This window comes from Zingiber officinale, chromosome 1A (genome assembly GCF_018446385.1).
Source record: "Zingiber officinale cultivar Zhangliang chromosome 1A, Zo_v1.1, whole genome shotgun sequence".
NCBI classification, from domain to species: Eukaryota; Viridiplantae; Streptophyta; class Magnoliopsida; order Zingiberales; family Zingiberaceae; genus Zingiber; species Zingiber officinale.
The window spans coordinates 9,147,939-9,171,389 of NC_055987.1; the positions used below are offsets into that span (position 1 = coordinate 9,147,939).

The 23,451-nt window shown below is 37.8% G+C and overlaps 3 protein-coding genes across 5 annotated transcripts in view; 1 reads left to right on the forward strand and 2 right to left on the reverse strand.

Moving 5' to 3' along the window:
* Window positions 1-359: 359 nt before the first annotated feature.
* Window positions 360-1,868, reverse strand: LOC121999656 (cytochrome b5-like). Its single transcript, XM_042554310.1, has 3 exons — window positions 1,684-1,868; window positions 1,509-1,575; window positions 360-807 (listed from the first exon to the last, which is right to left on the reverse strand). The coding sequence occupies exons 1-3, from the start codon at window positions 1,765-1,767 to the stop codon at window positions 548-550; spliced, it is 411 nt and encodes a 136-aa protein (XP_042410244.1). The 5' UTR covers window positions 1,768-1,868; the 3' UTR covers window positions 360-547.
* Window positions 1,869-12,317: 10,449 nt separating this feature from the next.
* LOC122017522 (putative rRNA methyltransferase YqxC) lies at window positions 12,318-16,554 on the forward strand. Of its 2 annotated transcripts, none has more exons than XR_006121390.1 (9): window positions 12,318-12,674; window positions 12,984-13,088; window positions 13,838-13,917; window positions 14,691-14,793; window positions 14,886-15,042; window positions 15,183-15,311; window positions 15,567-15,653; window positions 16,062-16,106; window positions 16,309-16,554. XR_006121390.1 is itself a non-coding variant. In XM_042575163.1 (9 exons), exons 1-9 carry the CDS (start codon window positions 12,590-12,592, stop codon window positions 16,444-16,446), a joined length of 915 nt encoding a protein of 304 aa, XP_042431097.1. In that variant the 5' UTR covers window positions 12,318-12,589; the 3' UTR covers window positions 16,447-16,554. The 2 variants fall into 2 exon arrangements, 1 of the variants encoding a protein (XP_042431097.1); XM_042575163.1 differs by having other exon boundaries at window positions 12,984-13,074.
* LOC122017533 (2-dehydro-3-deoxyphosphooctonate aldolase 1) overlaps window positions 16,545-23,451 on the reverse strand; it is a 28,167-nt gene continuing 21,260 nt past the window's right edge. The window contains exons 8-14 of one of the 2 annotated variants that reach the window (XM_042575180.1): window positions 21,331-21,415; window positions 20,399-20,457; window positions 19,104-19,172; window positions 17,779-17,877; window positions 17,088-17,135; window positions 16,953-17,000; window positions 16,545-16,857 (exon numbers count right to left, since the gene is read on the reverse strand). In XM_042575180.1, the coding sequence (XP_042431114.1) occupies window positions 16,801-16,857; window positions 16,953-17,000; window positions 17,088-17,135; window positions 17,779-17,877; window positions 19,104-19,172; window positions 20,399-20,457; window positions 21,331-21,415 (465 nt within the window). In that variant the 3' untranslated portion in view covers window positions 16,545-16,800. The remainder of the gene's footprint in view (window positions 16,858-16,952; window positions 17,001-17,087; window positions 17,136-17,778; window positions 17,878-19,103; window positions 19,173-20,398; window positions 20,458-21,330; window positions 21,416-23,451) is intronic. The other variant, XM_042575188.1, reaches the window with a different exon arrangement.

Sequence of the window (23,451 nt, forward strand, 5' to 3'; positions counted from 1 at the left end):
ACTTTTTTATTAAATTATGGGTGTTATAACACCCACCGATGTGGATGCCCTTATATAGAATGGAAGCTTTAACAAAAGACGGTTGACGGTAGAATAAAGACCGTTGATATTTTCATCGACGGCTCCAATGACCGATTAGTTAAAATGAATTAGATAGTGCAATTTGTCGAGACGATTTTTAAAAGTAAATATAATATAAAGGATTTATTTAATTTAAAACATATTGAATATTGTTTAAGGTCCACTTCTGGCATATTTAAAGAATAATTCACTTTAATTTGCCTATGTTTTTTTCCTTCTTGATTTTACTTCAATTTTCATCCAAGGAAATTAAATTCTTTTCGAATGTAGACCAGATAAACAAGAGAAACATGATTTATTCATTTTTGGAATATAAAGCATTCACTGCTTCAAACACATCTTTAGAAACAGAACACTTGATGAACCAAATCAACTGCATATTCTTTACTCTCCATATAATTCAATTATGCTCAACCAAATATAAAGGATCAAGTAGCCAAAGTGAAGTCTTCCAGTTGGATGGCCATTAAGCCTTGGTCTTGGAATAGAAGGTGAGGTAATACCAAGCCGCAAAGGCGACCGCGAGGACCAGCAGAGGAAGGAAGTAGTCGGATAAGCTGTAGGATGGTGGTGGTGGTTCTCTATGTGAAGCGGCGGTCGGTTTCGGAGGCTTTTGGTCATCTGAAACATGACCTTCAACGGTGCCGATAAGGTAGCTCTTCATTGAGCTAATGGCAGAGCTGCTGTGACCAACTTCTTCAAATGCTTGGGTGGCATCTCCAGATGCTTTGATAAATGCAAATGAATCGCCAGTGAAACAACAATTTAGAAGTGATATATAATAAAGGATATCCTATCAAGAACATATACTACACTTGCTTTCAAAAGAATCAACAACTAGCTATAGTTCAGAAATGAAAATTCAGATTAAAGATGGGAGCAATTCGACAAAGAATTAATAAATGAAAATAGTTTCTTTCTATAGATCTTATAGAAAAACACCATTATTGATATCAGTTCATATCTGTGTCAACTATTTAGAGTTGATTACATGAATCATATATCTCCATTGAGCTCTATACAAGGATATTATCATCACAAAAACAAGATCAAAGATTCTTATTCATAAGCGTATTCAAATTCTGAATCTAAGACTCTAGATCTAATGTGACTCTCAATGTTTTCATCTAAACTTGGGACCGAGAATGCCATCAATAAGCGATTCAGAGTACCATATCAAATTGTACTATTTGAAACAGAAGTTAATCTGAATGAATAAATGAACAAAATTTTTGGAAGGAATCAAACACCAAATGTTTCAACACCATGATCCCAATGGTTCCACACTGGAGCCTACTCTTATGATCCCCATAATCCACTTATTACCCCCCACAGAATGCACAAAGGGAAAAAAAAATCAATCATAAATCAGGTAAAAAAAGGAAAAAACTTGAATGAGAAAGAACAAAATGGAGCAACAGAAGCACCTGATGCATGAAGCATAACATCCTCTCCACCAGGATGCTCTTCCATGAAGGTAGTCACGTCGTATACCTAAATCAGAACCAAAGTCAGAGGACTAAACGACCACTGGATCTTTCAAATCTAGTGCCCTAAAAGTAAAACCCTAAATTTAGACTGAAACAAGATGAAATTTTGAACCTTGCCACCGATCGACAACCAGCAGGATTGCTTGGTGGTATGGAGCGAGATCTCGGCGGTGGAGTAGGACTTCAGTTCCGCCATGATGGATCTGGGAAGGAGAGGAGGGAAGAGGAGGGGAGAGCTGAAGAATCAAGCTTCTGAGGCCGTCGTCTGGTTGCGAAAGGTCATTGGGATCTTTGATTTATAGCGGTCGTAAAGTGTAATTTAAAAGTCCAATGGAGTGTCTTGCAATAGTCGATAATTTGCGTGGCGGTCGATGATTGGATTCAATTTCAGAGAGCTCTGTTAATGGGATCTTTTCAATAATTTATGGCGTCCGCGAGCATTGGACGTTGACGTTGTTAGGAAGCAAACGAACGGCGTTTGGATCTTGTAGAATACGGCAATTGATCAATGCGCCTGTGCGTTTCAAATTAATATTTATAAAGGGCACATTTAATTTTATATTCTCGCGTTTTATTTTTTCCTGTCAACTGTCCACTCTCCTATTCAGAGGGCTCGTCTCTCTCTCTCCATTTCTCTTTCCTCTCCTCTCTCACTACATAAATATTCGATCTAGATGACATAAATCCATATTAAAGTTTAGTACAGATTCTTTACTATTATATTCAAAATACATCCGACTGAAATTTATTGATGATTCTAGAATTCATTTCAAATTTTATAGATTTTTTAAGACTACAAAGGATTCAATGGTATCCTATTACTTATTTTAATTTCTTTGAAGTGGAACCATGATGGATCTGATATGAAATTATATCAAACTCAATGTGAACCTGATATAATTCATATCGGGCTCACACTAGGGTTTGAAGCCAATTCTTTCAATTTTATTTTAACATCCTAGGAGAAGCAGAAATAAGTAATGAACGACATCGTTGGACTCCTTGCAATCTTAAAAATCCATAGGACTTGAAATGATTCCAATCAGACATGGTTAGATCCATTAGCGGGCTTTGATCAAAATTCACTAATAGATCTAGACATGTTCGATTGGATCTATTTCAAGTCCTGTGGATTTCTAAGACTGTAAAGAGTCTAACGATATTATCTATTGCTTATTTTGACTTTTCTAGGGTGTTAAAATGTAATTAGAAGAATCAATTCTAAACCCAACATGGGTCCACTAGGATTTAGAGTTGATTCTTTCAATTACATTTTAACACCCCCAAAGAAGCCGAAATAACTAATGGACAACATTGTTAGACTTCATGTAGTATTAGAAATTCACAAGACATGAAATAGATTTAATTAGACATGTCTAGGCCCATCAGTAGATTTTGACCAAAACCTACTGATGAACCTAATTAAACATATCCGATTTGACCTATTTTAGGTCCTATGGATTTCTAAAACTGCAAAAAGTCCAACGGTGTCATCCATTGCTAATTTCAGCTTCTCTGGAGGTGCTAAAATATAATAAGGAACAATCAGTTCTAAACCCAAACGTGGATCGACGTTGAGCCTGATATGATTCTATATCAAGTCAACGTAAGGGTTTAGAGCTGATTCTTTCAACTACATTTTAACACTCCAAAAAAGTCGAAATATGCAATGGACGATATTGTTGGACTCCTCGTAGTTTTAGAAATCCACATGACTTGAAAATGAGTCTAATTGGACATGTCTAGGTCCATCAGTGAGCTTTGATCAAAGTCTACAACTAAATTTAGACATGTCTGATTGGACTGATTTCATCTCCTGTAGATTTCTATGACTGCAAGGAGTCCAACGATATAGTCCATTGCTTATTTTTATTTTTTCAGAGATATTAAAATGTAATTGGAAGAATTGATTCTAAATCCAACGTGGGCCCATTAGGGTTTAGAACTGATTCTTTCAATTACATTTTAACACCACCAAAGAAGTTGAAATAAGTAGTTGACAACATTGTTAGACTCCATGGAGTATTAGAAATTCACAGGACTTGAAATGGATCTAATTGGACATGTCTAGGTCCATTAGTGGATTTTGACCAAAACCTACTGATGGACCTAGACATATCCGATTTGACTTATTTTAGGTTTTATATATGGATTTTTAAGACTGCAAGAAGTCCAACGGTGTCATCCATTACTAATTTCGTCTTCTCCAATGGTGTTAAAATATAATAAGGAAGAATCAGTTCTAAACCTAAACGTGGACCGATGTTGGGCTTGATATGATTTTATATCATGCCCACGTTAGGGTTTGGAGTCGATTCTTTCAACTACATTTTAACACTCCAGAAAAGTCGAAATATGCAATGGACGATATTGTTGGGCTCCTCGTAGTTTTAAAAATCCATATGACTTGAAAATAAGTCTAATGGGACATGTCTAGGTTCATCAGTGAGTTTTGATTGAAATCCACTATGAATTTAGATATTTCTGATTAGACATATTCCATGTCCTGTGGATTTCTATAACTGCAAGGAGTCCAACGATATAGTCCATTGCTTATTTTTATTTTTCGGAGATATTAAAATGTAATTGGAAGAATCAATTCTAAACTCAACGTCGGCCCATTGTTTACAGCCAATTTTTTCTATTACATTTTAACACTCCAGAGAAATTGAAATTAAGAATGGACTTATACATGTCTGATTGAATTTATTTTAGGTCTTGTGGATTTTTAATATTGTATGGAATTTAACAATACCATCCATTGCTAATTTTAATTTTTTAATACTAAAATATAATAAGGAAGAATTAGTTCTAAATTCATATGTGGACATATCAAGTCCAATGTAGATTTGATATTTAATAAAAATTCAAAAAGAGGATAGAGAGGGAAGAGGAAAGAGAATAGAGGTGGAATGGATAAGAGAGAGGAAGAATAAAGAGAAGTGGCGGGTAGGGTAAAATGAAAAGAGTATAAATTATATATGGCTTTTGGTAAATATTTAAGTACATATAACTTTTGGTTAATTTAAAAACGTAAATGTATCTTTTGGTAAATTACTGTGTAAAATAAGTTAGGGATGACAATAGGTAGGATTGGGTAAGATTTTATATCCTTCGTATTCATCCCTATTTATTATATCTATATCCATACCTATCCCTATACCCATCAGGTATTTAACTTTCATACTCATCCCGATATTCGTCGGAGTTTCGGGTATCCATATCCTACCCATCATCCTATTATTCCCTACCATTCTCATTTTAAAAAAATATTTCAATGTACTTGTCAGTGTTGGTGCAACTTTAGGTTAAGGTTGACCTGGTTGACCCGACTCGAGTTGACCTGACTCGAGGTGTATTTTGATGTTTGACGAGAATAGAAAAGTTGTATCTTGATGTTTGACAAGAATACAAACTTGGGAGATTGTGGGTGCAACCTTTGGTCAAGGTTGACCTGGTTGACCCGACTTGAGTTGACCTGATTCGGGTAAATTCCAAGTATGGAGACTTGGCACGGAAAAGTCCAAGCAGGGAGCTTGGCACGGGAAAAGCCCAAGTATGGAGACTTGGCACGGAAAAGTCCAAGTATGGAGACTTGGCACGGAAAAGTCCAAGCAGGGAGCTTGGCACGGGAAAAGACCAAGCAGGGAGCTTGGCACGGGGAAAAGTCCAAGTATGGAAGCTTGGCATGGGAAGTCAGAGAGGGCTCGGGAGCTCGTTCTCTGGACCAGACGAAGTCGGAGAGGGCTCGGCAGCTCGTTCTCCGAACTAGGTCAGAGAGGGCTCGGGAGCTCGTTCTCTGGACCAGATGAGGAAGTCGGAGAGGGCTCGGTAGCTCGTTCTCCGGACTAGGTCAGAGAGGGCTCGGGAGCTCGTTCTCTGGACCGGACGAAGTCGGAGAGGGCTCGGTAGCTCGTTCTCCGGACTAGGTCAGAGAGGGCTCGGGAGCTCGTTCTCTGGACCGGATGAAGTCGGAGAGGGCTTGGTAGCTCGTTCTCCGGACTAAGTCAGAGAGGGCTCGGTAGCTCGTTCTCTGGACCGGACATGGAAGTCGGAGAGGGCTCGGTAGCTCGTTCTCCAGACTAGGTCAGAGAGGGCTCGGTAGCTCGTTCTCTGGACCGGACGAAGTCGGAGAGGGCTCGGTAGCTCGTTCTCCGGACTAGGTCAGAGAGGGCTCGGTAGCTCGTTCTCTGGACCGGACATGGAAGTCGGAGAGGGCTCGGTAGCTCGTTCTCCAGACTAGGTCAGAGAGGGCTTGGTAGCTCGTTCTCAAGACCAGGAAGGCCTTAGGATTTAGGGATGAGAAGCTCTAAATCCACATGGGCATTGGATCGGTCAGCAAACCGATCCAGTGATACTCAGGTTTATCTAATCGGTCTGGTGACCGATCAGTAACCAAACAGAGGTCACTGTGAGTTATCTGATCGGTCTGTAGACCGATCAGGAAGCGATCAAAAACGAGAACAAGTATGGGGATCGGTCTGGGGACCGATCAGCCTAGGGCCTGATCAGTCCACAGACCGATCAGGAGTCTCCCAGACCGATCAGGTTGGAGCCTGATCGGTCCAGGCCTAGCCGTTGCGACACAACAGCTAGATTTCTGTGTTGCTCTTTGTCTTCTTCACAGGTGTAGCAGGTGCAGGATATATATATCGAGGTCGAGGGCCTCTACAGTAACTCTTCTTCTTGTTCCTCACTCTTGCGATATGAGCTTTGCTGAGCTCTGTGTTTCTGAAGCTTCGTGTGAGCTTCCCTCGGCTGGTTTGCTGATCAGTTGCTGCTGGCATCGTGAAGTTGTTGCTTCATCGAACTCTAGTCAACAAGAAGGCAAGCAAAGTGTTGTTACATTCATATTCTTCTTGTTTTCTTGCTCTATCTTGTACTCCTTTATTGTTGTTGCAAAAGAGATTGTGGCGAGGTTTCTCCACCCAGAAGGAGTTCATATTAGCCGGTTATCCGGGGTCTCATCCACCGACGAATTGATAGGCTTCGTCCACCTTACGGACATGCCGAGGAGTAGGAGTATCATCTCCGAACCTCGTTACATCATCGTGTTTGTGGTTTGATCTTCTCCACTTTCGTTTCTACATTGTATTTCCGCTGCGCTAACCTAAATTGTAGGAAGAAACGATAATTTGGGGTCGGCTATTCACACCCCCCCTCTCTAGCCGCTATCCGAAGGTCCTAACAAGTGGTATCAGAGCGAGGTCGCTCTTCGTCAGATTAACACCCGGGGGAGCACGAGCTAGAGAATGGATCAACTTGGAGAAGACGTCACGATTCCACCCTTCTACGATCGCGACGACTTCGCGTTTTGGAAGGTAAGAATGAAGTATTTTCTTATGACTAACCTAGTAAATTGGAATTGTGTACAAGTAGGTTTTATTTTTCCGGTGGATAAAGAAGGAGAACCTCTTGAGAAGAAGAAGTGGACGAAGGAACAAATCCTCCAATCCATAATCAACGACGAGGTAACGAAAATCTTTGAATTTTCATTACCTAATGATATCTTGTGTAAGATAGGTAGATACAACAATGCCAAGGAGTTGTGGAACAACTTGGCTAAGTTCCATGAGGAGAGCTCCAATTCAAGTCATGAAGAGGAGTCAAGTGAGCCAAGTAGCTCACATCATGGAGGTATGGAATTAGAAGTTGAGGGCTACTCAACATCTAAGGAAGAAGAGGAGGAGATTTCTTTATCAAGATTGGTGCAAGAAGAAGCCTCTACCTCCGGAAGGGATGAAGAAGAGAGTTTATGTTCATCCTCAACCCTAGGTAACTCAAGCAACTTAATTTCAAGTAAATTACATATAATGTGCTTTGAGTGTAGGGAATATGGGCATTACAAGAGTAAATGACCAAAGAGGATTAGAAAGACTCCACAGGCACCAAAAGTCAAGGAAGCCGGAGTCCCGATACGCAAGGGCAAGGAGCACGTGGTGTGCTTCCAATGCAAGCAAAGGGGACATTATAGGAGCCAATGTCCGAGGGGGAGGCAACCTCACCAGGACAAGAGACCAAGCACATCTATGGGGGGAGCTAAGGCAAACCCTAAGGTATCTTTTAAGGCACATTATTGCAATTCTAATAAGAAACATGCTAGTAGCTTTATTGCAATTGCCAATGATGATAAGCATGATAACCATAGAAACCGATACATGTGCTTAGGTGCCAAACATGTTAATCTAGGTAAGGATGATACTAGAAATGCCAACCCTAGAATTAACTCATCTAAGGTTAAGGAAAACCTAGATAGGAATCCCAAAACAACAAGACATATGCCTAGGAATACCTCAAAGAAAAATGACAAATTAAAACTTGAGGTATTAGAGAAGGAAAATCAAGTCTTGAGGTCAAGACTTGACACCTTAGAAAAGACTCTTAAGAATTTGGAGAAGTCAACTCTAGGGTCTAAGGGTCAAAAGCAAAAGCCCAAGGACATGAGAGGTTTGAGTCACAAACCTAAGTCTTAAGTGGTCAAGCCCACTTACCATAATGTTACATTCGATTATGGAACAAGACCTAGGGCTAGGAAGACCATCACCAAGGTCACAAGGGGAGTCACCCCTAGAGTTGATCTTGATGAGTCCCAAATGACCAAGGCTTTAAAGCCTAGGAGGGTCATTAGGAGGGTTGCTAGGGAAGTCATCCCTAGTGAATATTTAGTGAACCCAATGAGCTCAAATAGGTTTTGGGTTCCTAGGAGCGTGATTTCATCACGCTAGATGGTTTAGGGTGTGCCAACCTTAATTGGATAGGTAGTTAACCTACTCATGGCAAAAGGTGGCATTTTAGGAATATTCAATGTGTAATCAAGCCTTGAAAATGAAATTAAGAACTGTTCCTAAGGTGATTAGGATGTGCCAACCACATTTGAAGAGTTTTCTAAGATCAATCTAATTGGCACATAGTGATCTAAAAGTCTTTAGTATATGATTTTAGGTCTATTACACTTAGGAATATAGAATTTATGGTAAAATGATCAAAACTATCAAAAATGGCAACTAAGGCTAGAATTAGGTATTTTCTATACCTTTATATGTTATTTGCCATACATTGTTTGTCATATGCCATGTCATGACATCATATTTATTTTATCATTTGAAATGTCATGATAATGCTTAGGTTAGTTATATGTCATGTCTTATTTAAGTTTCATACTTGATGACATGACATCATGACATTGGCACATGTTTCCACTTATGATATATGCCATGTCATCATCTCTTGCATTTATGATCAATTAATTTGATTTAAGGATAAAAACATAATTTGATATGGAGATCAAATTGTTGTTTAGAAAATGCATGAGAATTTAGCTTAAGATGACCTAAACCCATATCTCAGATCAAAATTGACTTGGATGTGTTTGATACACCTTAGATGTGTGTGAGATATTAAGATTATGAGTTAGGATCAAGGTGCATAGCTCTTGTACCTAGATGAGCCTAATTCTAAATTGAGGATCATAGGGAAAGCTTGTGTACAAGTCATGTACATTTAGCCCTAAGATTGTGGTCCTAAATTGAATGGTTTAAAATCATTTCAAAATTGATTTGAAAAACCTTGATGAAGCTTTTCTAGTGATAGCATTCATCATTGAGCAAGTTGATACAAAGATGGATTAACCTTGAGCTATTTCAAAGTTTTTCGAACTTTGTATCAAGATTTGAAAATGGAAGTTATTTTCATAGAAAACTATTTTTCCATGATAATATATGTTATGAGGAATGTGTCCTCAAAATTTTACAATTTTTGAAATTTTATGTGAATTTTTAGGGGTTTCTGAATTTCGGGAGAAAAGACAGAAATTCCTATCAGAGCTTTGTGGACCGATCAGAGGGGATGCTGATCGGTCCAGGGAGGTCTGGATCGGTCACTTGACCGATCCAGGGAAGTGTGGATCGGTCTGGTGACCGATCCAGTAAAGGGCTGAGCGTGCCAAAATGCTGATTTTCGACTGATTGTCTGAAATTTCAGCTGGAAGTTGGTATTTTAGATTTCTAAAGGATTGAAACTCTCTAAGACATTGTTGGTGCAACGGTCAAGGGGGAGTTTTTACTCGTCAAGATTAGTGATATGGGGAGTGTCACTATGTTGATTGTTGTATTTAGTATCAAGGGGTAAATTAAGGGTTTCAATGAAAGGTATGAGACTTTCATTAGGAAGAAACTCTTGACCTTGATTCACTATTTTTGATGTGTGTCAAAAAGGGGAAGAATGTCTAGAGAATGTTCAAGGAAAAACATTGGAATTTGGGGAGAATGCTCAAGGAAGAGCATTGGAGAACTATTGGAAAACCTAAGTTAGGTTATCGGGTTAACCTAACTTGATTATGGTTTTTGTCAAACATCAAAAAGGGGGAGATTGTTGGTGCAACCTTAGGTCAAGGTTGACCTGGTTGACCCGACTCGAGTTGACCTGACTCGAGGTGTATTTTGATGTTTGACGAGAATAGAAAAGTTGTATCTTGATGTTTGACAAGAATACAAACTTGGGAGATTGTGGGTGCAACCTTTGGTCAAGGTTGACCTGGTTGACCCGACTTGAGTTGACCTGATTCGGGTAAAGTCCAAGTATGGAGACTTGGCACGGAAAAGTCCAAGTATGGAGACTTGACACGGAAAAGTCCAAGCAGGGAGCTTGGCACGGGAAAAGCCCAAGTATGGAGACTTGGCACGGAAAAGTCCAAGTATGGAGACTTGGCACGGAAAAGTCCAAGCAGGGAGCTTGGCACGGGAAAAGACCAAGCAGGGAGCTTGGCACGGGGAAAAGTCCAAGTATGGAAGCTTGGCATGGGAAGTCAGAGAGGGCTCGGGAGCTCGTTCTCTGGACCAGACGAAGTCGGAGAGGGCTCGGCAGCTCGTTCTCCGAACTAGGTCAGAGAGGGCTCGGGAGCTCGTTCTCTGGACCAGATGAGGAAGTCGGAGAGGGCTCGGTAGCTCGTTCTCCGGACTAGGTCAGAGAGGGCTCGGGAGCTCGTTCTCTGGACCGGACGAAGTCGGAGAGGGCTCGGTAGTCGTTCTCCGGACTAGGTCGGAGAGGGCTCGGGAGCTCGTTCTCTGGACCGGATGAAGTCGGAGAGGGCTTGGTAGCTCGTTCTCCGGACTAGGTCAGAGAGGGCTCGGTAGCTCGTTCTCTGGACCGGACGTGGAAGTCGGAGAGGGCTCGGTAGCTCGTTCTCCAGACTAGGTCAGAGAGGGCTCGGTAGCTCGTTCTCTGGACCGGACGAAGTCGGAGAGGGCTCGGTAGAACGTCCAGACTAGGTCAGAGAGGGCTCGGTAGCTCGTTCTCCAGACTAGGTCAGAGAGGGCTCGGTAGCTCGTTCTCAAGACCAGGAAGGCCTTAGGATTTAGGGATGAGAAGCTCTAAATCCACATGGGCATTGGATCGGTCAGCAAACCGATCCAGTGATACTCAGGTTTATCTAATCGGTCTGGTGACCGATCAGTAACCAAACAGAGGTCACTGTGAGTTATCTGATCGGTCTGTAGACCGATCAGGAAGCCTACTGATCAGTCCACAGACCGATCAGGAAGATCGGTCTGGGGACCGATCAGCCTAGGGCCTGATCGGTCCACAGACCGATCAGGAGTCTCCCAGACCGATCAGGTTGGAGCCTGATCGGTCCAGGCCTAGCCGTTGCGACACAACGGCTAGATTTCTGTGTTGCTCTTTGTCTTCTTCACAGGTGCAGCAGGTGCAGGATATATATATCGAGGTCGAGGGCCTCTACAGTAACTCTTCTTCTTGTTCCTCACTCTTGCGATCTGAGCTTTGCTGAGCTCTGTGTTTCTGAAGCTTCGTGTGAGCTTCCCTCGGCTGGTTTGCTGATCAGTTGCTGCTGGCATCGTGAAGTTGTTGCTTCATCGAACTCCAGTCGACAAGAAGGCAAGTAAAGTGTTGTTACATTCATATTCTTCTTGTTTTCTTGCTTTATCTTGTACTCCTTTATTGCTGTTGCAAAAGAGATTGTGGCGAGGTTTCTCCACCCAGAAGGAGTTCATATTAGCCGGTTATCCGGGGTCTCATCCACCGACGGATTGATAGGCTTCGCCCACCTTACAGACATGCCGAGGAGTAGGAGTATCATCTCCGAACCTCGTTACATCATCGTGTTTGAGGTTTGATCTTCTCCACTTTCGTTTCTACATTGTATTTCCGCTGCGCTAACCTAAATTGTAGGAAGAAACGATAATTTGGGGTCGGCTATTCACACCCCCCCTCTCTAGCCGCTATCCGAAGGTCCTAACAGTCAGCTCTTCCTCGTCTCACACTCCTTCGATCGGGTGAATATTTTCCATGGAAAAGAAGATGAGATGTGTGTTGATAATAGGATAAAGAGACAAACTAAGTTTTTTTTTCTAAGACGAATAACGGGCTAAAGTTTTTTCTTTCCCAATAAAAAATGAGGCTTATAAATAAATAAATATATCGGGTATCGGGTATGGTATGGGTAGGATTTTATCACATCCGCCTCCATACGCATACCCGAAATACCCATACCCGAATACCCATTTACTATAATCAGGTATAAAAATTTCCTCCATATCCTCCTCCATTCGGGTCGGATGTCGGATTATCCATCGGATTCGGGGGAAATTGTCATCCTTAAAATAAGTATATTTTTTATATTAATAAAATATTAAAGATATTTGGATAATTGTTAAACTTTTGGGGTGATTTTGAAAATTACCCTCCTGTTTTCTTTGTCTACTTCCGCAACCCTACTGCCAATCCGGTCCTCTCATTTCTTCGTTCTTCTCTCATCCTCACCCTTCTTCTTCTTCTTCTTGTTCTTTCTCCTCTGCTCGCTGCCTTCGCAGTTAAACCCCTCCGTTCCTCAGCCGTGATCATATTACCTCCCCGTTCCTTCGATCTTTCTCTGTCGGTAACGGGCATGGTTTAAAAATCTCTCTGGGCCAGCCTTCAATGTGGTCATTGAGCTTCGTTGTTTCGTCGCGGCGGACCGCAACTCAGTAAACGGCGGAGTAGAGCAAAGAAAGACAGAAAGAAAGATGGCTTTATCGCTTCGGATGGGCCGCTTTTTTGCGAGTTGCCTCCTTTCCTCCGCCTTGAAATTCAATCTACGTTCGTTACAGTGTAAGAATTGCTTACCCTTTCTGTGAATTATCACTTGCTAGTTTTGTGAATTTATTTGCTACGCTGATTGCTTCATCTATCTCTGCAAAAGACCGATTTTCCCCATATAATTTTTTCTTAACTTTCTATCTGCTGAATCGTATCGATATAGATGGTGTAACGAGTTTGGATAAAAAATGTTGCTATTTCCTTTGTGCAAATTTCACTTTTTCCCCTTTAAAATTTATCAATTTGAGTTTGTTTAGTAGTATTCTCCTAAGTTTCTTGCAAAGTTGATCCTCTTTTTTCTTTTCTGTCTTATTTTTACAGTCAAGCTGGTTAACGATGCACACTCTTGGAATTCGCCCTTGGCCAGGACCTTTGCCACAATAAAAGCCGAAAGGCTCCCTCTACGGAAGAAGTAAAGTCATCGAAGTATCTTTCTTTTTCGTTTTTTTTTTCTGTGTATTCAAGCATATTTTACTGCCAAGAATAGAGTTGGGAATTGGATAAGGCATTTGAATTGTGGCACTAGCTGGATAGTTCCCCGTGCGTTTTCACTCGAACCAACTGCATTTATTATTGATGGTTGTTTCTAGGAAACTGCTAGCTTCAAATGGTTCTAGTCGTATCTAAATTCTAAATTATCCTCAGTATTTGTTCAAATTGTGCCAGTTTATGAAAACTAATTCATTGATTGTGCATTTGATATGAGCCTCATTCACATTCTTGTGCAACTGAAAACTGAACATATTTCAACATACCGACGAGTTCACCGAAGAACTTGCATGTGTGTATGATCTCTACCATTTAATTTAGTACCCAGAGATGGCCATTTTTCTCATGGATTGTCTTGTTGCATTCTAAAGCTCAAGTATATAAACCTGGATCATTGAAATGGTAATGGTATATTGAAGAGCGTGATGGTAGATGGGCTATATTGGAAATTGAAATCTGAAAGAAGAATTCTTAATTGCCTTATTCCTAGGTCCTGGATTACCTTATTTGAACCACATCACAGATTCCTGAAAAGCTGTGATTTTTTTGGTCAAAACTAATTTTTTAGGTTATTGGCTACAATCATAACATAATCTAGATCTTAATGTATGGTACCTAGGAAATTTTTATCAGATATATTTGTGAGTTTCATAAGATCTACTGTCTTTTCTTTTTTATTTCTCCAGAAGGAAGCGATTGGATGAACTATGCGTCGAAAGGTTTCAAGAGTATAGTCGAACATTGATTCAGTCTTGGATTTTGCAAGGTTCATTATTTTATTAATACCAACTGTTCAGTTTTCCAGTATGCTGAACATGATGAATTGTATAATAAATTTGCTGACCTAAAATACTCACCCTAAACTTTTGTATGCTTTTAGTTTCATGGGTATCTGGTGTTAGTAAAAACTAATATAGATGTAATTTCATAAACTTGATTGATAACAGTGTTCCCGTTTGTCTTTGTTGTGGACTAAAGTATGCTTCCTCTTGTTCCTAAAATGTGCAATTGGAAAATTTATGGCCTACTTTCTAGTTTCTATAACTCACTAATTGATATGTTCATCTTGGCAACATGCACAGTAAATTAGTACCACATAAAAACTTGTAGGGAAATTTGCATTCGTTGAAATGGGTCTCATATGTGTGAGTTTTCATAAATTTGATTGATAACTCTGTTCATAAACTTGAATGACCTAAGTAAACTAATATAAATATACTTTGAGTTTTCATAAACTTGATTGAGATCAGTGTTTCCATTTTTCTTTGTTGTGGGCTAAAGGATGCTTCCTGTTGTTCCTAAAATGTGCAATTGGAAAATTTACAGTCTAGTTTCTGTAACTCACAAATTGATATGTTCATCTTAGCAACATATACGGTAAATTAGTACCGCATAAGTATCTTTAAATTATTTGAACTTATAGGGAAACTTACATTCATTGAATGGGTCTCGTATGCATGATTCATGATTCACTTATGTCATGATTGTGGAAGGTGATGCACTAACTTATATGGTTTATTGTGGTTTTTTGCTTGACAGGTAAGGTAATTGTGGATGGAAGAGTAGTTAGTAAAGCTGGAACACCTACCTCAGATAGTTCAGTCATTGAGATAAAGGCTGAAATACCAAAATATGTATGTAGGTGATGCTTCTGAACAAACTTTCTAGCTTATATTTTGTGAACTCCTTGAATGTGTGTTCCTAAATTCCTATCCGGTTTTGTGTGCATTACAGAGCAGGATACAAGTTAGAGGCTGCCATCGAGAAACTCAATGTTGATGTTGTTGACAAAATAGCTCTTGATTCTGGATTATCCACAGGCGGTTTTACTGACTGCTTGCTCCAACATGGTGCATCTCATGTTTATGGTGTTGATGTTGGTTATGGACAGGTAAACAGTTTGTTTGATTCATGATTACAAAAAGTTTGAAGGATCTCAATTTAAATCTTAGCTGCATATGACATATGAATAATAAATTAATTATTCACAATTCTTTTCTTTGCTGCATTTATAATGATTTAATTTTGTAGGTTGCTGATAAAATTCGCAGAGATAAGCGTGTTTCTGTAATTGAAAGGACAAATCTGAGATATCTTCCTGGTTTACCACAACAAGTTGATATCGTGACCTTAGATTTATCCTTCATCTCTATACTTTTGGTATGGGTTAACTACCAAATTCTTGGTTATTTATTACATGACTAATCTTCCTGTTTGGTACTTGGGTAAACCCGTCCTCTATGTTTTTCGCTATATGCATCTTCATTTGACAGTAGATTCTATTTGCTTTTATGTGGTGCACTTTCTTTCTTGCTTTCATTTCTAGTATTATGAAACTAATTAGTGCCTTTTTTTTTATCATCAATACATTTTCTGAATAATTTTGTAATCTTTTATGTATTGGACTAATTGTAGGTCATGCCGGCTGTTATCAATGTTATGAAGCCGGATTCCACATTGGTAACATTGGTGAAGCCTCAGTTTGAGGCACGAAGGTCCCAGGTTTGGAACATTGATTATTCATATTGTAGATGGTTCTCATTGGGAACATATACCCCTATATAATTTCATAAGTGATCATTTTTGCCTTCGTTCCATGTAGTAGATGGTTCTCCCAAGTTAATGTGCTAATTTTTAGAATAAAATACTTAACAATAAAAATAATTGCAGATTAACTCCTCTTCGGTGAGTCACTGTCCTCAACATTAATTGTTGTTACCTTCAAAAAAAAAAAAACAAATTACTTTTTGCAAAAACGAAGAATTTGACATCAATTTTTTTTTTTTTTTAACTTTCTCTCCCGTTTTGAGGAGTTTGTTTTGTGTAGAATATTGGCCTGACCTAATTTTAAGGATAATATGGTTTATGATGATTTAATCTTTGAACTCTTACACTTTTTGTTCTAACCAGGTTGGAGGTGGTGGAATTGTGAGAGATCCTGAAGTGCATCAAGAAGTAGGTGCCATTCTCGTTAGATACTTTTCGATTAACAAGCCTAGAACTACCAACGCCGAAACATTATAATTTTTTTAGCCTTGGCTAATTCCTCTGCACAATTTTAGCAATCTGAGTGCATGTTTTTGTGGATTTACGGTAGACCAGGAACATTTTTGCAGTTGACATGTACAACAGTAACACATTCCAGTTATGACTGCAGGTTCTTGAGAAAATAATCAAAGGAGTTGAAGGTTTTGGATTCTGTTGCAAAGGCTGGATAGAGTCTCCAATAAAGGGTGCCGAGGGCAACAAAGAATTTCTAGTGTGTTTTCAGCGAGTGACTGTAGAATCGACATAAATTTCTTTATTTTTTCCGGTTCATAACTGGTTTGGCATGCAGATTTTGTTAGGGAGTACACAATTTTTATGAAGCTGGAAATAAGATGACAAATTGCATTTTTGAACTTGTTCTTATTGTATAAGCGTAAGAGCATTAGTTTATGACATATGCCTAACCACAAGCATTGATCTCTTGATTTTTTTGTACGCCGATGATATTACAGTCTTAATGGTTGGAGCTAGTAAAGAACACAGAGTTGCAGAAGTTTTATGTGTGCACACAACAAATTCAAAAATGCCAAAGACGAATGCTGCTCTGGATCGGAGACAAATACATAGGGGGTTTCATGCCCTCATGATATTCATGTTGAACCTAATCGCGGTAAGGCGTCAGATCGATTTTGAATGCCCTTTTGCCCTTTGTGACCGTCTTCGCATGCAAGAAAAAGGAATTTACATTAAGATGGATATAAACAGAATATGCATGTATCTATAGGCTCATTATTGAAAGAACACAAGTCTTACAGCAATGGCCATGAGCTCCTGAAGCAGTTCCTCCAAATTCCTTAATGGCTGCGCCATTTAGTTGGATTAGCAAAAAATAATTTGATGACGGTTAAACTAATGCTTTCTATGAATTGCTTAATAAAAAGTACTAACCCATTGTGTTGGACCATCAACAGGTGCACTAAGGGGGTCATCGTGTACCTAATAAGAAAAGACCAATAGTTGATATAGTTCCTTTACATGCCAACACAGTTTAAACATGAAATAAAACGATGATATAGTTCCTTTACAGATATTCGAAAGCATGAAGTCAATAAGATGCCAACTAAAGAATCAATATTTATGGCCGAAGCAATTACTAAATTCCTGGTAATCTGTGCAACTCTTCTCAACATTTTTTCAAGTTTAAAAAACTTTTTTATTAATTCACATCTAAAAAAGTGATAATAAATTAGAACGTCACAATCTTCCCTACTATGATGTCCTTCTCTGAGTCCAAAATTTAACTCATATCCAAAATTAAAGCCCAAAATCTAACACATTAAGGCTAACCATTAACTCAAAATTCTTAAGCCCAAGTACGAGTACCTCACTATCTAAGCTTATAAAACTAGCCTGCAAATTAGCATGTAGGACTAAACCTGCGTGTCACAATTCAAATATTTTTTCCTTGTTTATGCCCCAACACAGGATTTACATCAAAGACAAATGAGGCAGAACACTTGGACAAATCTTGAAGATAACAAAAAAAGTATCTAAGTTCTTTAATGTGTATACAGTATACCAGTATGACAAGCAGGACAACTTTAGAAATTGGCAAATGACAAGTGCAAATGGCGGGTACCTCCATGAAAATTCCATCAACACCTACAGCAACTGCTGTCCTTGCAATGCATGGAATTAGTTCACGCAGACCACCGCTTGCAACACCACCACCATCAAGCTAAAGCAACAGAATGGTGACAACAACAACAACAACAAAAATCACCTAGAAATAAAACGGAAGTAGAACTAGAAAAGAGTAGCAGAGAACTAGCATATCAGCAGTTGCAACAGCACCAGCAAATAACAGTTACAAACAGAATCAGAGACTGCCTGAAAGACAATCATATCCTTTATGGAGGATAACTATACAGATATTTTGTAAAAAAAAATAATTATGGAATGAGTACCTTTTTCTGCTATGAGAACAAACAGCGAGACCATCACAGTCAAGAACAGAGATACACTTAATTGGCAAAGGATTTGAAGTAAAATGGAGATCAGTTAAAGATCCAAGCTACAAAATCAAATTGATATAACTCATGTAAAAGAGCAACGCTGGATGACAATGGCTGAGGTGTCATTGAATTGCCTATGCTAGAGTGCAAGTCCTACATTTTGAGAGCTATTGTCAATGAATTGTCAGGCCTGAGGTTTATCCAGAATCCAAAACGTGATTTAAAAAAGACTCTAATAATTCTTTGGAACTCTCTTACTAAGAGAGTTCTGATTCTACCTTCCGAGCTTTTTTTTTGGATAACTCGAAAAATCATAACAAGTTGACCAATGACCCAGTCTGCTAAAAATTTGTGTTGGTTTGCTTAGAGTTTATTTGTATATGTCATGTTTTACACTGTCATTGCTTTAGCATTTGAGTATAATTAGTAGTCAACCAATCTAAAGAACATACATTTTTAACCAAGAAGTAAAATAGGGTTTATTCAACACTGGATAATTTATTCAGATTTTTTGGATAGGCACTCAACATTTAAAGGAATATATAAATTCTAAATAGAAAGTATCCATGATTGTTAACTTAGAAGCAGCTGGAAAAGATTCCTCTTGTTTCAAAATGCCCAAACAATGTTTTTATTTTCAAGCCCGTCAAGGCAAATAAAAGGGCAGCCCAATGCAAAAGCTCCCGCCATGCGGGGTCAGGGAAGGATCCATTGTAAGCAGCCTTACCTTGTTTTTTGCAAGAGGTTGTTTCAAGTCCGTCAAGACAAATGAAAGACAAATTTCAAAATGACTCCTGAAACAATGTTCAGTCCAAAACATCGTTGTACAGAAAATGTGCATTAGTGCTTTATTTCTGGGGTTTTCATTTGTCATTTTTTAGGATTTTCAGAAAATGAGGACCTTGTTTGGGCATTTTGGAACCTCAGGAACACTTTTTTCAGAATTTACCCAAAAATTAATGCAAATCCACACCTTCTTCCCTGCAGGTTGTTGGAGAGAATGTGTAATATCTGCTACCTGTTACAAAGAAATTTTCTAAGTGGAGTTTCTGTTAGAGGAAGTCAAATGAGGAAATAAGATCCTAGTTTGTAAAAGGTAACAAGTAAAATATGATTGAAAAAAATAAAATTAAAAATAACACAGTGGATTTTTAAATCATATTTAAAATTGTTGAAAAGTTTAAAATTGTCAAAATCAATTAAAAAATTTATATATTGTCATACTTTTAAAAAAGTAGTGAGAGAGTTTTTAAAAGGTATTTAATTTTTTCTTATAAGTTGATCATGGTGTTCATTGGGATGACATAGTCAAAGAGCAAGTCCTATTATTGGTCTAAAATCTGACATATTAGAATATTTTTTGATAAATTTCCTTTTGATTCTCTATGTTAAATAATTATCTTTTTATCAATTTTGTCCTAATTCTTTATATGATTTGAGAGTTCAATTTTGGTGAGCATCAAGTGGTATCATAGCCAAATTCATGATTCAGTCTCAGTATAAGTTCTTGTTCCTCACGATCACAAAAAATATTCATTTCAATTCAACAACATTTACTCGAGAACTCCTTTTCATGCAACACTATTCATGTCCACACAAAGAACACATACTCCGTCATCCTCCGACACACCTATCATCTGCATAGTCAGGGTCCACCAATACCTACTTGCCTTCACCCGCATGATTTACAATACCACCAGCCCCATTCCTTGCCACACATACCATGATCTACACCCACATAGTCTCGCGCTAGCAACCTCTCAACTGGAATCTCTCCTAGGTCCAACCATCACAGCACAATCACTCCTTATATGTGGCGAGTATGAATAACAAATTTTAGGCGACTATTAGACACCATGGCTGGGGTAGTGCAAATTTTCATGGTACCCTACGTATTTCTATTTGCATAATGCTTCAAAATGAATCATATTGTGGGCAACATACATGTACTGAAGCAATATTTCATTTCTTTGTTACAACTTAAACCCAACACTAAATAAAATAGGTGGCTCCTTTCAAGTCTAAATCATCAATGCCTAGGTCAAGAAAATTTCTAAAACAAGTATTTTGCAACTACAATGTGTTTAATAGTTACAAGATAAGCTTATACAAAGTAATGAAACATGATTGTAGAACATACATAATACTTAATTAAGGGAATGGAGTTAGATTCCATAAAAATTTAAGTTAAACATACTATTAAGGGAAGTAGAAAATCATTAAATGAAGATTCAAGATCCTTACAACAGGGCAATTTGCTTCTCGCATCCATTCCAGATTGCGCGGATCAACAATCAAATCATCTAAAATCAAATAATATGAATTTTAACATCAAAACATCTAGAAAAATGGAATTTATATCCTATCTAAGATTTTAAAAAATCAACATTTTCAAAAGTCAAACCATAGAAATTAAATTTACCCAAACAGATGACAGCTATACTTATTCAAGAGTTTGTATGAGCCAAGCTTTTATTCAATTCAAAGATAAAACTAAACTAAAGCATGACCTTAGGTCAATAAGGCTTTAAGTTGAGCTCAAACAAGCTTTTACCAAGCTGACCTCCAAGGAAGTCATGGTAGCTTGGTTCATTTACTGGAGAAAAGAAATCTATGTTTGGTTAATTAACTTGCTTTCCTTTTGTAGTCAGGCTTGGTACTTCTCTTGCATCAATATTGTTACTAATATTAGGTTACAACAATGGATTTATCCTAAGCCCAACTCTATGATGTTTGTGAACATGAGAGAGATGTTCATGCCACTTTAATACTGAAATAGAATTGTATTAAATTGACAACTAAAAATGAAAAATAGTAAAAATGCCATAGGATAAGTCTGAGACAAAAAAAAAAAAAAAAGAACTTCTAATCACCATTAGCAAATGGAGGTATTTTCCTAGGTTTGAATCAAAACAGACAAAAGGAAGTGTCTTTATGGGTTGTTCTCAGATGTAAAGAAGTATACTTTTGATCGCAGTTGACAGACAGAGACATCTCTTTCCATTAAAACCAAGTCAGAAAAGAATTATCTTAACTCAACCTGAATCATCAGTGCAATATGATTGTTCTCCACATATCCAATATTCTAGACAATTTATAGAAAGACGACGAGTATTAAACTACAGATAATTCTAACATAATACTGCAAGTTCTGACAAACACATAAGCAAACTTACTGTAACCAAACATAGTGCCTCTCTCACAAACCATGACATTAGCATTTCCTGCAAGTCTAACTTTTTCTGCAGAATTCGCCATAACCTACAAAAAGGAATCCAGCTTTATCTTGAGATTCCATGTTTTAAAGATGATAGGAAACCACCGAAATGTCATAAACGGACTATCTAGAATTATCAGATTTGCGATACATTCCACCCACCTAATCATTACAATTCATGAAGAAACTAACAGAATTAGAAATTACCTATAACACAAACCCAACGCAAACAATAAAACAAAGAGATAAACTTCCTTTCAGATAAAAAAATGTATGCTAACTTCACTAATTACCTTGATCAATAATTTAGTTTCCTTCAAGACTGGAAACAAATGAGTAATGTACCACAGCCAAATTCATGCTACCAAAGAAATCACTACTAATACAAAATCTACAAGAAGGCGACTTTAGGCATTTCTATTAGTCTATTCAACAACAAAAAATTCAATATTTTTATCAAATCAATAGATAAGTACCTGTCATGGAAATTAAACATTTCATAATGAACACCAACTACATAATTTTGTTTCATGCGGAAACCAAAAACATTCATAGAGTGCCTGAATCATATTGAAGGAAACATGCATCGTGACTTCACTATAATTTTATGCCAATTTTATTTGAGGAATAGGAATACAAATTAAAAGGCCATCATATTGATGCAAGTAAGATTTGTATATAAAAACACACTTAGCTACTAATATTATAAAATTTATGACCACAATGAAAATGAATTGTCTTGTAACATTAAAGATTTGAATGTCAACAAAGTTGTCCATAATCAAAATGCAATCCCAACCAGGGATGGAGCCACGAACTTCATATTGAGAAGCCGGTATGCTTACTTACTACCCATCAACAGTTCGCACTACGAAGCATAGTGATACCCCCAACTTCCATTTGCCTGACTTACCTAATACTAAATCAACTTTGCCTGACTTACCTAATACTGAATCAACAGTTGCCTTAGCTCCAATTGAAACCAAAACCAATTGTCCATGTGAGATCAAAGACTCCTGGAAAAAGAAAGAAACTAAACTAGAGTTACTTGGCTACACTAGCCCTAAGGAGTTAAAAGAACTTTTAGAAGAGGAAAATGATGTTCCTCAAGACTTTATAAATCCTACATACTTGTTAAACTTAATTAACACTCAAGACGATTAGGATTCCCTGATCTCTAGATTGGAAAAATTAGAAATCATAGGAGAAAATCCCACAAAATATTGGGAAAAAGATAGGATAATTGTAAATTAAACATCATTAATCCAAATCTTACTATTAAAGCCCAAGACTTAAAATATACTAATTGGGAACGAGAAGAGTGTAAAACGCATATTACTCAATTACTAAACCTTGGTGTTATACAAAGGTCTGAATCTAGACATAGAAGTCCGACCATTATTATAAATAAAGGAGTTGAACTAAAAAGAGGATAGTCCAGAATGGTATTTAATTATAAACATCTTAATGATAATTGTCATGAGGATAGTTATACAATATCAGACAAAGACTAACTTTTTAACAAAATTCAGAATTCTAAATGATACTTCAAATTTGACATGAAATTTGGATTTTGACAAATAAAAATACATTCAGAATTCTATTGAATGGATTGCATTCTCTTATCCAGAAAGACACTTTGAATGGTTAGTAATGTCATTTGAACTTAAAGTAGCCTTCAAATCTTTTAGAAAAAGATGGATGATATATTCCGAGGGATATCTTACGCTACTTGTGTATATTTAGATCATAGTTGTCAAAAGCGCAAGGCGTAAAAAAGCGCTCAAGGGTCTTGGGGCTTAAAGCACAAAGCGCAAGGTGAAGCGCGAGCTTTACAGAAAAAAATAAATAAAAGGACTATTATATCTATTAAAAATCTTTAAAAATATCTTTGAAAATCCAAATAACCATAAACAAAATATTCTTTGATGAAGTTGTAGATTATTAAAAATCAAAAGTCTTTGAAAATATGATAGATGAAATATCAAATATCAAAATAATCATCTTCTTCGTCTTCATTGTACAAATCTACGTCATCAGCTCCATCGCTTGATTTGTATCCATCAATATCTTCTTCTTC